This window comes from Gymnodraco acuticeps, unplaced genomic scaffold (assembly GCF_902827175.1).
Source record: "Gymnodraco acuticeps unplaced genomic scaffold, fGymAcu1.1, whole genome shotgun sequence".
Lineage (NCBI taxonomy): Eukaryota > Metazoa > Chordata > Actinopteri > Perciformes > Bathydraconidae > Gymnodraco > Gymnodraco acuticeps.
Window position 1 is genome coordinate 2913968 of NW_022991286.1, and position 17997 is coordinate 2931964.

Below are 17997 nucleotides of genomic sequence, written 5' to 3' on the forward strand. Positions count from 1 at the left end.
CAGACCCCCTCCACCCACCCTGCTGGACTTTGTTTTTTGGGACGTCTGGGATCCGTCCCTTGAGGGGGGGGGGGTTCTGTTACACTCCTAGGGTTATGTCACGTTTGTAGTTTTGTATGTTTGGGTGTTTGCTGTCATGTTTTCCTCCTGGGTTATTGTCTGGTCCTTTTCCCTGTGTTTTTCCTCCCGTCGTTAGTTTCCTTGGTGTGTCTAGTTGTTTGATTGTGTTCACCTGTGGCCCTTGTGTTTCTCCTCCCCTGCCCGGCTGTTTCTCGTCTTGTGATTACCCCTCCCTGTATTAGTCTTGTCTTATCCTGTGTTCAGTGTTGGTGCTTCTTTTGTATGTGACCCAGTTCACCGAAGAATGTTTTGTTTGTCCAAGTTTATTTAAAAGTCCTTGAAATAAAGGTATCGTCAAGTGTAATCTGCGTTTGGGTCCTACCTGCTTCACTCATGCGTAACACATGAAAGCTGTATGCCTATAGCTGTCAAACTGTGATCACCAGTTCAATACATTTGAAAAATTCGACTTGGTTGCTACACTTATTTGAACATGTATGTATTTATTTCCCAAAATTATTGGAAAAAAATTGGGTAAAAAAATCTGAAAAAACCCAATTTTTTTTTTATAGGATATGTACATTTCGGGTTAACCGGTTAACCGTTTTTTGGGGGTCGAATATTCGAATATACATTTGCTTTCAAATTCCTATCCCTACTGAAAACCCAATCCCAGAAGGGGGGTCTGGGGGGATTCTCCCCCAGGAGATTTTTAGAAATACTAACATATAAACTACGCATTCTGGTACACTCTGAGAAGAAAATAAATAAATCTATTACTGCCCGACATATTAATAATATTTTATGCCATTGTTTGTTTTTTTCACAAAAATAAATAAAATGTAAACAATGATTTCCATTTTTTTTTCATTCACACGTCTGCGACCCACTCAAAACGGGTCCGCGACCCACCAGTTGAGAACCACTGGTCTAAGTTATCTCAGTGGGTCTCAAACGTTTTGATCACAATTTATGTAAACACATATTTCCAAGGTACACCTTTATTATTACTAGATAAATAAAAACTAGGGATGCTCCGATCGCCGGAATCAGTATCGGCCGATACTGATCGCCGATCCGATCGAGTGGGCGGGGCCTAAATGGAAGATTTAAACATCACTTTAAATCTTCCATTTAAAGTGATGTTTAATGTTTTTTCGTTTAATTTGGCATATTACTCTCAATGAATATAAGAAAGCACTGCGTAAAGCGAGAGCAGCCTACTACTCTTCATTAATAGATGAGAATAAGAATAATGCAAGATTTCTTTTCAGCACTGTAGCCAGGCTGACAGAGAGCCATAGCTCGATTGAGCCTTCTATTCCCATAGCACTCAGTAGTAATGATTTTATGTGCTTTTTTAACGATAAAATTGTTACTCTTAGAAACAAAATTAATGACCTCTTGCCTTTGACCAGTATAGTGTTATCAACAGCTCCCGGAAACGTAAGTTCTAATATTACACTAGATAGTAAACTAGAATGCTTTTCAGTCATAAACCTTGAACAATTAAATTCAATGTTTCTCTCTTCTAAACCATCAATGTGTATGTTAGACCCAATTCCAACTAAGCTGTGGAAGGAAGTTTTTCCATTAATTAGCACTTCTTTATTAAATATTATGAATATGTCTTTATTATCAGGCTATGTTCCACAATCATTCAAAGTAGCAGTGATAAAACCGCTTCTTAAAAAGCACAACCTCGATCCAGAGGTTTTAGCCAATTATATACCTATTTCTAATCTTCCGTTCCTCTCAAAAATTCTTGAGAAAGCAGTCGCAAAACAGTTGTGTGATTACTTAAAAAACAATGATTTATTTGAAGATTTTCAGTCTGGCTTTAGAACACATCATAGCACGGAGACAGCTCTGGTTAAAGTCACAAATGACATTCTAATAGCCTCTGACAAGGGACTTATCTCTATTCTTGTTTTGCTCGATCTCAGTGCTGCATTTGATACTATCGATCATGATATCTTATTGCAAAGACTAGAGCACTTAGTTGGCATACAGGGAACTGCTTTAGGCTGGTTTAGGTCCTATCTATCTGAACGCTCTCAGTTTGTACGTGTCAATGATGAATCTTCCACGCAAACCAAAGTTAGCCATGGAGTGCCACAGGGCTCAGTGCTCGGACCTATTTTGTTCACATTATATATGCTTCCGTTAGGCAATATTATAAGGAATCATTCTGTAAATGTTCATTGTTATGCGGATGATACTCAACTATATTTATCAATCAAGCCTGATGAAATTAATCATCTATCATCTAAAATTCAAGACTGCCTCAAGGACTTAAAAACGTGGATGACCTTAAATTTTTTGATGTTAAACACGACCAAAACTGAAGTTATTGTACTTGGCCCGAAGAATCTACGAAACAAATTATCTAAAGATATACTAACTATGGATGGCATTAATTTGGCCTCCAGTGAGACTGTAAGGAATCTTGGTGTTATATTTGATGAGGATTTATCCTTTAACGCCCACATAAAATCAATTTCAAGGACCGCCTACTTCCATCTACGTAACATTGCAAAAATCAGGCATATCTTGCCTCAAAACGATGCAGAGAAACTAGTCCATGCATTTGTTACTTCAAGGCTGGATTATTGTAACTCTGTATTATCAGGGTGTACCAAGAAGTCAGTCAAGTCGCTTCAGCGGATTCAAAATGCTGCAGCTCGTGTACTAACCAGAGTTAGGAAAAGGGACCACATTACTCCTGTTCTGGCTGCCTTACACTGGCTCCCTATAGAAAACAGGATAGAATTTAAAATTCTTCTTCTCGCCTACAAAGCCCTTAATGGGCAGGCGCCATCTTACCTTAAAGAACTCATTATACCCTACTGTCCTACTAGGGCATTGCGTTCCAAGAATGCAGGGTTGTTCCTAGAGTCTTCCAGTTTGTGTTCGGGCGGCAGACACCCTATCCGTTTTTAAGAGTGCGCTTAAGACCTTCCTTTTTGATAAAGCTTATAGTTAGGGCTGATTAGATTGAGCCCCTAGTTTTGCTGATATAGGCTTAGTTTGTCGGGGGACATCTTACTTCTTCCTTCTATCTGTCTATACCTGTGTACTCTCATGTTCCGATTAACCCAGCTTCCCCACATTTCTTTCTTTTTGGTGTCTATATACGCTGGGATCTGGAGTCATGGATGATCCTGCGGTCCTGTGTCCTGCATCGTGAGCTCTGGATCTTGAGTCGTGACTGTGGTCCTGGATCATAGGTCCTGGATGGATATCCTCGTGGATTCATCCAAACATTTGGACTACCTATGTTGCAAATGTATTATCTTTTCAATTTACACACGGCATCTATTGCACGTCTGTCCGTCCTGGGAGAGGGATCCCTCCTCTGTTGCTCTCCCTGAGGTTTCTCCCATTTTTCCCTTTAAAACTGTGGGTTTTCTCCGGAAGTTTTTCCTTGTACGATGTGAGGGTCTCAGGACAGAGGGTGTCGTATTGTCATACTGATATTTTGTACAAACTGTGAAGTCCACTGAGACAAATGTAACATTTGTGATATTGGGCTATATAAATAAACATTGATTGATTGATTGATGTTTAAAACTCAGTTAATGGGGCTCATTCACTGGAGCTTCCACAAACAACAATCAACTTAATTATTACATTCAAATGATGTACATTATTCAAGTTTACATTCACTTCAATAACACGGGAGAAATGAGCGGAAGCGCTCTCTTTTCCTCTCTCCCTCTCTCTCTCCCCCTCTCTCCCTCTCCTGACAGCCTGTCAGTATCTCATGCAGCTCACTGATCCAGTAATGAGTGACCCAACAGTGAAGAATACATATATTTATAATGACTAGTTTAGCTTGTTCCAGAGGTAGATAAATAGCTAAGTGTGTTAGGTCTAACTCTTGTGTGTTTCGCTCCGCTTACCGGTCCGGCGGGCGGAGCTGCAGGATTTCTGCTTCACACACGTTGCATACCGCTATTTTACTGTCTTTTTCGGACACCTTAAAATAATGCCAGACCGGTGAAGCCATTTTGGCGAGCTTGTTTTGCCGCACACAGAGAAAAGTGTCATGTATTTTACGTCATGCAATCGGCTCTCGCGATCGGCATGTTTAGAGAGCACCGATCGATCGGTAGAGAGTGAGTATCGGCCGATCTCGATCGGTGACCGATCGATCGGAGCATCCCTAATAAAAACGGGTTTGAAATCATTCCAATGTATATAGGACAGTAACCAAAAATATCGTTTAAAACTTGAAATTAAAGAATATGCATAAATAAATAAATGTTAACTAGGTAAAATAAGATATAAATGAACAACAAAAATAAAATAAGTTACATTAATTTGTTATTGGCTATTGTAGGTTATTGGTTATGTTCACATACTTATTTGATTAATACAATGCAAACTGATCTTTTTAATATGGGTGTTTAAAGTTGTACCCCCTAGATCAGAGGTTCTCAATTGTTTTTCAGCCAAGGACCCCTTACAAGATAGAGAATACACCAAGGACCCCCTCATTCTGATTTGTGATTTTGGGCTATATAAATACAAATGTACTTGATTTGACTTGTATGTCCCTTGGAATAATCTGACGTAGCCTATTTTTTACACTTCTATAGTCTTAGTTATGTGAAAGAACAACACAAGAGAAATGTATTAGAAAGATATTGGATATGTATTAAAAATATTTGCACCATCTCAACACAGAATACCCATAAAACAATCAATCAATTAGCTGCAAGTAACACTGTACCTAAAGAAAATATCAAAGGGAAATCAAGAGAAAAGTGATCATTTGAAGTGCATTTCAGAACATACACACACACACACACACACACACACACACACACACACAGGGGTCCGGTTGGGCCGGAACGATCCAGAACAGCGTTCCGGCACCTTCGATTAATAAGTAAATACATCTGATTGGCAGTTTCATACATAATAATGTCAAGCGAGGTCACAGGGCTGCCAACTCTCACACAATTGACATTTTTCACACGCTCTCAGCCACAAGTCCGTTTTCTCAAGCAGTGAAAAACAAATTCATAACTGATAATGTCATGGTGCGAAAAGAAGACACTTCTGCACATTGCGCAACAGCAGCACCATGACCATCTGAATAGTGAGAAATATACACAAATGTATTATATTGTAACTTATTCCCATGCATGTTGCTCAAAGTAATCAGTCTCACTTCTGCGTCTCTCCCTCTCCTCTCGCGCCATACGCACCAGGCAGGAGTGAGAGTGAGTTACCATGGTTACGGGGACGCTCTGTGTCTCTGTCGCTCTGAAACTTCTCGCGATTCCCAATAATACGTTTTTAGTAATATAACATAATTTTACAGTTTTGGTTAACATTATACAGGGTTAATGTTTCTTGATTAAATCCAAAGAGGGCAAGGTGGTGTAGACATGTAAGAAATGTGTTTTAAATTACAATTTGTTCACACACACACACAGAGAGAGAGAGAGAGAGAGAGAGAGAGAGATGCTGAGAGGTGAGAGGGCAGAGATTTGAGGAGACCGAGAGCGACGAGGAGAGAGAGAGAGAGGAGGAGACGGAGGAGAGAGAGACCGAGAGGAGAGCAGAGAGCCTTTTAGAGAGAAGAGCGAGAGAGAGATGAGAGGAGAGAGAGAGGGAGAGCCCGGACGAGGACGGAGACGGAGAGGAGAGAGAGAGAGAGAAGAGAGATCAGAGAGGAGAGAGAGAGAGAGAGAGAGAGAGAGAGAGAAAACTGTCTGCTTAGTTGCAATACTGTAGCTTATGCAATTTAGGCCTAGAAATTGTTTATGTAACTTATGTGCCAGTGTGTCCATGGTTTTGAGTCTGTCTGTGTGTTGAGCGCAGCGCCGTCTGCTTTTTGCAGTACAGTAACTAAAGTAAGTTAGGACTAAGCATACCGGTAGTTTTCTGTGGACCTGTCTGTTTTTCATTTACTTCATTTGTAGCCGTAACCGGTCGTTTTAAAAATCTGTCCATCTTCGTAGTATGCAAGCCGTGTTATATATCTATGATGCTTGCAGCGGCGCTCTTTGACTGACGTAACAGTTATTGTTGTTTCCACGGTAACGCGCTTGATTTTTAAATGTATCTATTTGTTAGATTTGAACGTAATCTATGAAATATTTTAGATTAAAAAAAAAAAAGATTATTTGTTGAAAAAAAAAAAAATGAAAAAAAAATGATATCATGATCATTTAAATTAATGAATCTGAAAACTTTTCACGGACCCCCTGGCAGAGTGCCACGGACCCCCGGGGGGTAGCGGACCCCACTTTGAGAACCACTGCCCTAGATCAGGTCTCTAGTAATTGGGGGCTCAAAGTGCAACAGATTGAAACATTTTACTTTAAAATGTTACAACATTTCTTTCCGGGGGGGCATACCCCTGGACCCCCCTTGAAGATGTAACGTCCACTCTCCAATTAAAACATGTTCATACAATACTAAATACATTTGAAGCCGTTTTATATAAGCTGTTCACCATGTCTCTTTTTGTAGTGTATTGGTCTTTTGTAGAGGGCAGCAAATTGGTCAGAACCGGCCTTGGTGTCATCCCCACAGCACCCCCCATTTGAAACATGTTCCCACGGCTATATACACAACACTGTTCAACACTTCATTCTGTTTCACTCTTTCGCAAAAGATTTTGATGACCTCCGCGTTCTTGTGACACGTATTTACTACGCTTCCTATGCTTTGGTGCGGGCTGCGTTCACACCAGCGATGAACCGCTCCAGAGTTCACTAGCAAGCGGTCCGAGACCACCTCTTTTAGGCGGACCAGAGTCCGGTTGATTAGTTCACTTCAGAGGTCTCGGACTGCGTTGACACCAACCCAAATGAACCGCACCAAGCGGCTAAATGCACCAGGGTTCGATTCAACCGGACTATACAAGGCTGGTGTGAATGTGACCTTAGAGTAAGATGTTGTTGAATGATGTGATACTTTCTTTCTTATTGTTAATATAGCCATGCTGAAGTGATCAGTACCATTAACGCCCCCTTTGTTGTTCTCAGGTTACAAAGCCTTACTGAAGTGCCTGTCCGGAAAGTTCTGCACTCGGGAGCTGATAGGAATCCTGGGGCCCTCTGGGGCCGGGAAGTCCACCTTAATGAATATTCTAGCTGGATACAGGTAGGAGTGCCAAACTTGTATTTAAATGTAGAGTTAAAGAAATAGGGTTGTTATCTAGTTCTAAATGTTACGTGACAAAGTTGCTGGTTTAGAAAAGCCATTTTTAGACTAAATGATCACGATTAAGAGAAATTAGCTTTCACAGCTTTCATAACTTTAGTATGCCTAGCCTTTCAACTGTCCAGTGTGTGTGTGTGTGTGTGTGTGTGTGTGTGTGTGTGTGTGTGTGTGTGTGTGTGTGTGTGTGTGTGTGTGTGTGTGTGTGTGTGTGTGTGTGTGTGTGTGTGTCCTTCCTGCATTCCAGGGAATCAGGGATGAAGGGTCAGATCCTGGTAAATGGAAAACCCAGGGACCTGAGGAAATTCAGGAAAATGTCCTGCTACATCATGCAGGAAGACATGCTGCTGCCACACCTCACTGCACTAGAGGCCATGATGGTGAGCTGTTTCTGACACTGCTTATTTCAAAGCCACGACAAACTCATCCTCAACGTTTGTTTATGTTGAGGCTTTGTGTTAATGTTTTTATTATCTTTTACATTGTGTCTTATCCTGTGATGAAAAGGTTAATAGTTATTGTGATCTTTTTGATCTTCTTATTGAGCTTCTGAAATAATAGTTGCATTACATGATAATAACTTGATTTTCCTTTTTGCTGCAGGTTTCAGCTAACTTAAAGCTGAATGAAACTATGGATGTGAAGAAAGAACTGGTGAGCTTAACAAATAACATCTACTAGCATAGAGATTCCCTCAATAAAAAAATGTGTTTTACTTATCTTTACCCTTAAATGTCTTGACCTGACTACATTACACGTTTTTCACTTCCCTAAAATCTGAGGTTCAAAACTACCCTGACAAAAGAGATTAGTTATGTGACACATGTTAAAACAGCCAATCTATTTAACATACAAATGGCAACACATATATACTATTTAAATGTCTCCAACCTACTCCGACAAAGAAAGCTAAAACCGTAAGTGCAGAGCAGACCTGTCAAAGTAGCGAGAGTTAGCATTAGCATTGTGAAAGTCCTGACAGTAAACAGCAATTTGATAACATGTTCTTTTACTTTTGTAAGTGAAAGTCATGTAAAACTAACTTTTAATCATAGCGCAGAGGATTTCTAGATACTTGCAGACTAAACACACACATAAAAAAAAGATAACAGTAATACTTCCACTTTAATACAACCTAATTCAAATTTAAACTTAACCGACCAATCACCGTAGAAATTTGGAATGTAACTTTCTGTTTACACACTCCACTTTGTGGAAACACTTGTATTCCCAATTTGGATAAAAGGCCAGTTGTCCAGGGATGGCTTTCTATACCTTTTCAGGTATCTATATTTTGTTTCTAAAATAAATGCCAATACAGGGCTGTCAGGACATGTAGGTAAGCGTCCACCATGCAAACACAAACTTACACAGACAGTTACTTAGCTGTGGCATAAATGTAATGCCAATTTATTTAAGAGGAATGGCTTTAATCAGTGGTAGCTACCCATTAATTTGTTGTGAGGATGTATGTATGTTGTTTTCTGTCAATTAATATTTAATGTCATTAAGCGTTACAAATACGCCTAGCAGGCCGCCAGATATCTCAGTGGTTAGAGCTGGCCAGCGCACGTGACTCCAGCGTGGAAATATTAGGCAGTGTCATCCCCTCTCTCTTCCCCCTTTAAACACTGTATCTATCAAAAGTCTCTAGCCCAAACATTTTTTTTATATTTCTAGCTTTCAAAATTATTTTTGCAGTCTATACTTGACAATGACGCTAGAGTAGTGTTTGTTTCATGGGTACAAATGAAAAATACTTTTTTTTTTTAATAATCAAACAAACCATTTTTGAATCCTGTGAATTATCTCTCTCTGACTTTCTCTGTCCAGGTGAATGAGATTCTGACTGCCCTGGGACTCCTTGACTGTGCTTACACTCGTACCAGCTCTCTGTCCGGTGGTCAGTGTAAACGTCTGGCCATCGCCCTCGAACTGGTCAACAATCCTCCAGTCATGTTCTTTGATGAGCCAACCAGGTGAGACACGCAGGTGCTGATGTGCTGATGATGGCTGAATTAAAAAGAATAATAGCACATAAGACATTTTAGTTGTTTGTTTGAAATGTGCCTCCATTAAAAAGGCAATGCAATGTACAGTAGAATTTAAACGTTGACCATATGAAGTCAATTGCTGTGGAATTGGAATACAATATACAACCTATGTGGTTGTTATTCTAGTTTATGCCAACAATTTACTTTATTAAGTTCATTAGGTAATGGATAAAATGCAAATTTGAACAATAGAATTGAGGATTTAGATGTTTTTTTTCCTGAAAAGGCGACCCAAAGGCAGTTTCAGTTCGTCCAGACAGCACATCTGGCTGCATAATTATAATGAGTCTTGTGACAGCTGGACATATGGTGTTGGATTGACTTTTGAAACCCAAACCGTTTGACTCTTAATTGCAATGGTAGCATCTGGCATGTATAAGCGGTAGGACGCACTGGTACCCTCTGACAAATGAAGTCTTGCAGATACAAATAAATACAACATTTTGACCAGAGTTCACAAAGTTTCACTCATGAAAACCATAATAATGAATACACTGGTCCTTGCATGACTATTACATTGAGTGTTTCTCTGTCAAATATATGAAGGCTTTTACTGTCTAAAATGCCTCAAGTTTCTTGCATTAAAGGTAATCTTTGGGCCTAACAACTCAATCAATGTGGTTTGGTTACATAGATACCTTTTTGCTGATGCTAGCTATGCATGTTAGCTAACGGAGCTACTCTCTCAATATACATAATCTAAGACCCCGGCCACACGAGGATGAAAACGGCTAAACGCATAGGATTAACGCAAACGCAATCGCAAACAAGCTTCCGTCCACACGCAATAGTTATCCGGATAGTGTCTGCCCACACGAGACAGCTCCGTTTAGCTCCAACCGCTGGAGAAGCTGCAGTACATGCAGGAGCCTGTACGTGGCGCTGTAACTTCCTCCACAAAAGCAGCGAAGAAGCATGGTTGTCATGGTTGCCCTTCTGTTTATTCTCCGCGGTGGGGGCCGAGGGAACCGGGCAGAGTTTTTCGCCAGTCAACGTGTATTAAAGTTTAAACCTTCCGACAAAATTATAAAAGTGCCGGTCAAAGGTCTTCTTTGTTATTTATTGAGCTTTAAAACAAATGAATAACGACTCTATATAATATAATAATAAAAATACACGGAGCCTCTCTTTTTCCTCCCTCTCTTTGGACAGCGTCAGTGTCTGTCTCATGCAGCAGCTGATCCAGTAATGAGTGACCCGGCCGACAGTAAAAATAAACATATTTATAACTAGTTTAGGTAGTTTGAGAGGTGTCTCCGTCCTGTCAGATTAGACTTCACTCGCGTTTATGTCCATATCGAGAGAAAGATAAATAATCTGAATTCAGTGTGCAGTTTACTTTGACGCGGGGGTGAGCAGCAGAGGTGGGGAGAGGCGGGGATATTGCGCAATCATTATCAGAAAATGATCGCTGAAGCTGCAGTACATATCCACAAAAGCAGCGAGTAAGATCCCCCCCGGATGTGTAAGTCTGCTGTAGATGTTGCACAAAGAACTGTAGCATGGTCAGTAGCGTCCGGAGCACGATAGCAACTCTGCGATCCGCCATTGTTGTTGTTGTTGGTGACGAAACACATCAGCAATGGCGCGGGGTACGCGGAGGTGAGCAGCAGAGGTGGGGAGAGGCGGTGCTATTGCGCAATCATTATCAGAAAATGATCTTATAGGGCGCACACACGGAGCTGTTTGACCCCCCAGAGCGTTGCGTATGCCGTTCTATCCACCTTGGGACCCGTTATCGTTTCCTCAGTCGTTTAGTGCCGTATGCGGTCGTCCTCGTGTGGCCGAATGGTCTATATGACACTAAACAGTAACGCAAACGGCCGTTTTTGTCCTCGTGTGGCTGCAGCCTAATGCCCTGGCCACACGAGGACGAAAACGGCTGTTTTCGTCCTCGTGTGGCCGGGGTCTGAATTGAGTGTGATCAGTGAATTTAATATTGATTGACTGACTTATAGTCTAGTCTAAACTAGGTCAGCAGTAATGAGACTATGAGAAAATGTGTCTATTCTTACGGGTATATGATATCCGTAAGAATAGACTAATCCTAAAAAAGAAATTCAGAGCAACATCAGAGTGCTTGCCTATTACAAAAGGTGTGCAACAAGGATCAACTGTGGGCCCTGCATTATACTATTTGTGTGGTAGACAAGTTCATCTATATGGAAATTACACATTCTATTGTATTGTTGACTCTTTTCAACAAGCCTTTGATAATCTGCAACTCTCCTTTAATGCTATACAGGTTGTATTTATTAATTTTAAAAATGACTCTTAATATAAATCAAACAAAATGCATGCTGTTTGTTGTCTTGATTCAGTGATATTATTTACAATGCATTTGGCAGTATCCATTGTGAATGATTATGTCATTAGGACAGAGAACATCTGGCATCTGGCTTGACAAGAACATTTAAATTTAAGTGACATATGGACAATCTCATAAACAATTGAAGCCATTTCCCTATGCATCTTGGATTATTGGCATGTGGTCTGTGTGACATGCTGCAGCTTCCACTCTCAAACTTTGAGATTTACCCTTCCCTCCTAGTTATTACTGTGGATACTTATTGCACTTACCATGGGACCCTGTCCAACATGGTTGGGTGTTCCTATCTGTCATAGAGATGTGATATGCACTGGTATCTTTCTTTATAAGGCCATTGTTAAAGATCTGTCACCTTTTTATTTGAATTAAAGGGGACCTATTATGCAAAATGCACTTTTTGATGTATTTTATACATAAATATGTGTCCCTGGTGTGTCAGGGAACTCACAAAGTGTCAGAAAACAAAACCCTCTCTCTTTTCTTCCGTACCCACATCTCAAAAAAAAAAAAAAAGGGGGTGCTAACAAGCAGATCCAGAATTTTCGCTCCTATTACGTCATTGGCGACATCCGGCCGACGTGACACGTCCCAACCTATCTTCTCCGGCACACGTGCCACGTCCCAACCTACCGTCTCTGGCACACGTGACACGTCCCAACCTATCGTCTCCGTATACAGTCGCAGCTGTGTGTCTGTATTCAGCAGGATGTCTGCAGGAGGCACTTAGAGTAAAGTTGATATATATATATATATATATTAGGGCCGGGACTCGATTAAAAAAAATAATCTAATTAATTAGAGGCTTTGTAATTAATTAATCGAAATTAATCGCATTTTTAATCACATATAAATATTTGACCTAAGAACAGTGAGAAGCAATTTTTTTCACATGGATTTTAGTATACCATTAGGCGCATTCACACCGCAGTACTTTTCCCACAAAGGTTCATGAGAATTTAGTTCATGAGAACTCTTTGAACCTGGGGGTGGATTAGGCAAATGAAGCCGCTGACGTCACTTCTTCTTCTTCTGCTTTGGGTTTACTGGCAGGCCGCAAACCACTTCACGGCGTATACTGCCGCCCAAAGTCCCCGGCCGGAAGTCCCCGGAGTTGGGGACTGGCTTCAGTAGAAGCTGCTGGGAGTCCCAGCAGCCTTCCGAGTAAATCGCCAGAACGCCGACACCTCCTCATCTCCACCGCTCCCATGTTTTATTTTGTGTTGCCATAAATTAGTCTCTCTGCATTTCTGCGCTGGGCTAATGCTAATAATGCTAATGCGAGGATAATAAAATGGCGGCTTCACAAAACTTTTTGGGAGTTTTACGGGGCGTGGTTTGCAATCCGCCCAGCCAATCAGAAATATAGCTCTTTTCTCACAAGAGAGCCGTACGAAAGTCCCTGCTCTCTAGCAGCTCTCTGCTCTCTAGCAGGGACTTTCGTGGGGGTAAAAAGGTTCTCATGAACTAATTTTAGTACCGGCTCTTTTTGGTGTGAACGCGATAAAAGAGGCTAATGTCCACGCTAGGTTCCACGCCAGCTGCTATATGTTTTGCATTGAGGTGATACTTGAGGCTTGATGTGCTGCGGTGATATGCGAATTCCTTTTTGCATAATTTGCACACAACCGTGCTCTTATCGACGCTTCCATCCGTCCGTTTTTTAAAACAACATTTCCCACTGTTGTTCACTGTGGTTTGTTGTTGTCTGAAGTCATGAACGTTAGTTGGTGCTCCAGTATAATCGGTACGCCTGAAACTCATCCAGTGAGAAACGTTCCGCGGTGCAAAAATAAGTGCGATTAAAATGCGTTAATTTTTGTGTAATTAATTAATCTTAATTAACGCGTTAAAGTCCCGGCCCTAATATATATATATATATATATATATATATATATATATATATATATATATATATAATGGCACTGTTCTAGCAGTAAACACTTAAGAAAGAACATGTCAAGCTATGTGCTGTATCAGAAACAATGCGTGGCGTGTTTTGGGAGTAATATGCTCTGTGTTTACATTAGCAAGCATGCTAACACTCAGAGCTAACCATGGAGCTAACGCTGTAGGCTACTGGAGAGAATGTGTAACGTAATGTCCTTGTGGTAAACCCTGCGAGAGAGAAAGGCTTGAGCTCCATACTGCTTCAGAAATAAAGCTTGAAATGGTTGGGAGCATAATATGGCATTTAATCACCGCAGCGTTTAGCTGAGCTTCTCCGGGTTAGTGATGTGTCGGTCGCGAACGAGCCGGTTCAAAGAGCCGGCTCTTTGAAGTGAACGACGGGAGCCGGCTCGCGCCCGCGAACGAGACGTTTTTGTTTGTTGTTATTTTTGTTGTTAAGTAATACAAGACACGGGTGCTCCGTGCATGCATGCAGTGACATGTATCCAAGGATTAGAGACGGTTGGATGCTGCTGTTTTGAGCATTGCAATACATGTATTTTCATTATGTTATTTATTTATGATTATTTTTAGGCTCAGCAAAGATTTGTTGTCAGTTTGTATAGGTGTTGCTATCTGCTTTGTGTAGTGTGGTTCTACAATCAGAGTGTTACAAGGGTCTGTAAATGCAATGAAAACAATTGGCTACAGCAAATCATTATATTAAACATGTCATTTTTAATTTTGAATACTTCAGTACAAAGGTGATATATGTGTAGCTACTACACAATATATAAATCATTAGTCCAAACAGGGCTACATTTGATTGAGTTATAAAATATATATTTTGCTGATAAACCTAGTAACCCCGCCCCCTTACGGCTCTTTTGAACGGCTCTTTTGAACAGCTCTCGCAAAGGAACGGAGCCATAAGATCCGGCTCCCTTCAAAGAGCCATAATTCCCATCACTACTCCGGGTAGAAATCTCTCTAGCAGGGGAAAGCTGCATGACGCTACAAAGGGGCGTGGCTAGCAGCAGCCGTTCCATTTAAAGCAGAATCAGCCTGTTTGGAACAGGGCAGCAATAGAGGGGTATGAGCAGTATGAGGCATGGCTACAATGGGTTTGGTATGTTATGCCAAAATCTTCACAGTCTCTCAATATATTTTTCAAATATAGCATAATAGGTCCACTTTAAGCTTTGGACTTTATCATACTTGCTCCAATAATTGGTAAGAGGTAGCACTGAACTTTGGAAATCTGCTTTTAGGCTCTGTGCCAAGAAAAACGTGAATTGTTCTATAGTGTAATTTATAAGTCAATACATTAGCATCCTTTGGACGGTTTGAATTCTTAATACCAAAACATTTCACCCAAGTCTGCACTTGCTTCTACTTATTTTTTTTCAATAAACTAGTTCTACCATTATAAAATATATCTAACATCAAATTCACTGACTTAAATCTTGTTTTTATTAAAAGGAGAATATATTCGCAAATTACAAGCATGTCTCAAAATATGTGTTCATAAAATGCCCAGTTACTGTTAATATAACATTAAAAAAAAACTTTCAGGGGAAAATTCAATCAATAAAAGGGGCTTTTTCTCATAATATCTTTGTCCTGACTCATATATGTCTTCTACTTAGATGGCTCATTAATGTCTGGCTGTGTGTCTCTCTCTGTTCAGTGGCTTAGACAGTGCGTCATGCTACCAGGTGGTCTCACTAATGCGCTCTCTGGCGCTGGGAGGACGGACCATCATCTGCACCATCCACCAGCCCAGTGCCAAACTGTTTGAGATGTTTGACAAGGTACAAGTATGTCTATAAAGGGCAAAGGAACAGAATAAAATGAATTACAGTCTGTGTCAGTTGCAAACCTTAATACATTGTGTTCCTCCTCAGCTTTACATTCTCAGTCAGGGACAGTGTATCTACAAAGGCACAGTCCCTTACCTAATCCCTTATCTGAAGACTCTGGGCCTTTACTGTCCTACCTACCACAACCCTGCAGACTTCAGTATGTCCACATAACATTTATACATGTCTTTGTTACACTTTCCTAAGAACCATTCTAATTCCTTAATGATCTGTGTGTCTTTCTGCTTTTGCCTCCGGTGCAGTCATTGAAGTGGCATCAGGAGAGTATGGAGACCTGAATCCGGTGCTGTTTGAGGCAGTCCAGGGTGGAATGTGTGCATTAGAGGAGAAGAAGAATCAATGTGAAAACAATGGCACATCTGTCTGTGCAACAAAGTGCCAAAAGGTGTGTAGTAGATGATGTGACAGATTTTGTTCAGAAATCTTGGGATGTGGCTTCCTTTCCTACGTCACATGCAGGTGCATTTAATGTACTAACCCAGATATCCATCTACAGCTTAAGAAAGCTTATTTCTAAGACCCTTATCAAAGGAGGGTTTTGTTTTTGTTTTTACCGGGAGGGAGGCCTTTTAAAAAAAGGGGGTCTCAGAAATAATTCATTTGTTTTAACATTGAAGCATGTTGAACATTTTCTAGTAGAAACCCCCCCAAAAAGTACAAACTTCTACATTTACCTTTATATGCCCCGTTAAATAATTGTATTTTCAGTTGATATGTTTATAAAGTTATATTTTATTATTCACTTTCTTGCCAAGAGTTAGATGGGAAGATTGATAACACACTAATGTCTGAACACCAGCTACAGTACATATTAAGCTAGAGCCAGCAACTGGTTAGCTTAGTTTAGCTTAGCATAAAAATGGAAACAGTGGGAAACAGTTAGCCTGGTTCTGTCTAAATGTAGCAATATCCACCTACCAGAATAAAAAAGGGACTCTTTTTGGTTTCCAGTATGGCTGTATTATATTTAAGCCAGTGGCGAACCGTGTCTATCACAACTGGACCTTCTGTAGACACACACACCCCCCGCCGCCGCATTATAATGTCCGTCTTTTCACTGAAGTGTCGTCTTGAAAAGGGTACTCACAACAATTCCGCAACAACTTCATCTTCACCTGTTGCACTTGTCATTTCAACGTTAAAAACTATAGGTTACTTACGTAACCCCAGTTCTCAGAGTAACATGAAGTGAGATGTCTCACTATGGGATGCGCCTCATCGCGGAGCAAACAGAAGCATCAATCTCATTACGCCAATCCTGATTGGCTGGTGATCTTGACGTCAGCGTCAGGGAATTCACCCCCTATAAGTAGCTTGCGCCATGACGCATGCGTCATTCAAAATAAGCACCTCTTCTCGCTTCACCATAGCAAGGAGGGCCGTCTGGTGAGACATCTCACTTCATGTTACTCTGAGAACTGGGGTTACGTAAGTAACCTATAGTTCTCATTCATAACACTCCGTTCGATGTCTCACTATGGGAAATTGTAGCTCCCGTATTGTCAGACGAGCTTATCTCGAAAATCACCAAACCAACCAGAACTTAACAGGTAACTCAACCAGGTGCCCAGCACTGCTTGAGTCACACTGGGAGCAGAACGTCCAGCCTGTTAAGAGGCGGACAAAAGTGAGCGGCGAGGACCAGCTCGCCGCTGCACCAATGTCTTGGATGGGAGACATCCTGGACAGAGCCCAGGATGCAGCCAGACCCTGAGTCGAAAGAGCTCGCGGACCCGAGGGTGCCTGCGAAATCTGACTCATATGGGCCCCAAAGCAATTGCTTCCACAAACCAGTGGGAGAACATTTGCTTAGTAACAGGCTTGCCCTTATAAGGGTTAGCCCAGGACACAAGGGGTTGGTCATTATGACAAAGCACCCTTGATCTGTCCCTGTACGTGCGTACAGCACGGGCTAGACACGGCAAATCCGGCCGCTGTTCCCCGGAGGAATACAGTGGCGGGGAGGATGCCTCAATGTCAAATGTGGTACCTGAACCAACCGCCTTAAGATAAAGGCAGGGTTGGGCTTCAACCACACTCTGTTTGCCCTGGGGCGAACTGAGTGCATGAAGACTGTACAGATAGTGCATGAGTGCCACTGGCTCGCTTGGCAGCTGCCAGGGTCAGCTTCATGTCACACTGTATTCAGATTGTACCACTCACGGGCCAGGCCCATAGAGCCAAGCGCTCTGGGTGTGGGTGAAAGATCGCCCCCCCCCGCTTGGGACAGTATGTCCCTGCGTAATGGCTGCCCGCACAGCAGCTGATATATCTCCGCCAGCCAGTACATAGCTGGCCAGTGCGGAGCTATCAGGATAAGTGTGTGGCGTTGCTCTCTCACTCTGGCCAGAGTTGGGGGTATCAGAGCCAGGGGTGGGAACGCGTACAGAAGGCCCGGGGGCCAATCGTGCGCGAGTGCATCCACGCCTAACGGTGCATTTAGATCGCGCATCGAAAATAACAGCTGACACTGAGCGTTGTCTTTCGATGCGAACAGATCCACCGCGGCTCTGCCGTAACGCACCCACAGCTGGCTCACAATCCTTGGATGTAGAGTCCAGTCTGCATAAAGTGGTATACCTCTGGACAGTAGATCTGC

The 17997-nt window shown here is 41.6% G+C and overlaps 1 protein-coding gene across 2 annotated transcripts in view; it reads left to right on the forward strand.

Moving 5' to 3' along the window:
• Positions 1–17997, forward strand: part of LOC117562172 (ATP-binding cassette sub-family G member 4-like) — a 74540-nt gene that overhangs the window by 36639 nt on the left and 19904 nt on the right. For both annotated transcript variants that reach the window (XR_004571507.1, XM_034240004.1), the window contains exons 3-9: positions 7071–7188; positions 7493–7625; positions 7849–7899; positions 9079–9224; positions 15206–15329; positions 15423–15537; positions 15641–15783. Coding sequence is in view for 1 of the 2 variants with exons in the window: in XM_034240004.1 (XP_034095895.1) it covers positions 7071–7188; positions 7493–7625; positions 7849–7899; positions 9079–9224; positions 15206–15329; positions 15423–15537; positions 15641–15783 (830 nt within the window). In the remaining variant the exon portion in view is untranslated. The remainder of the gene's footprint in view (positions 1–7070; positions 7189–7492; positions 7626–7848; positions 7900–9078; positions 9225–15205; positions 15330–15422; positions 15538–15640; positions 15784–17997) is intronic.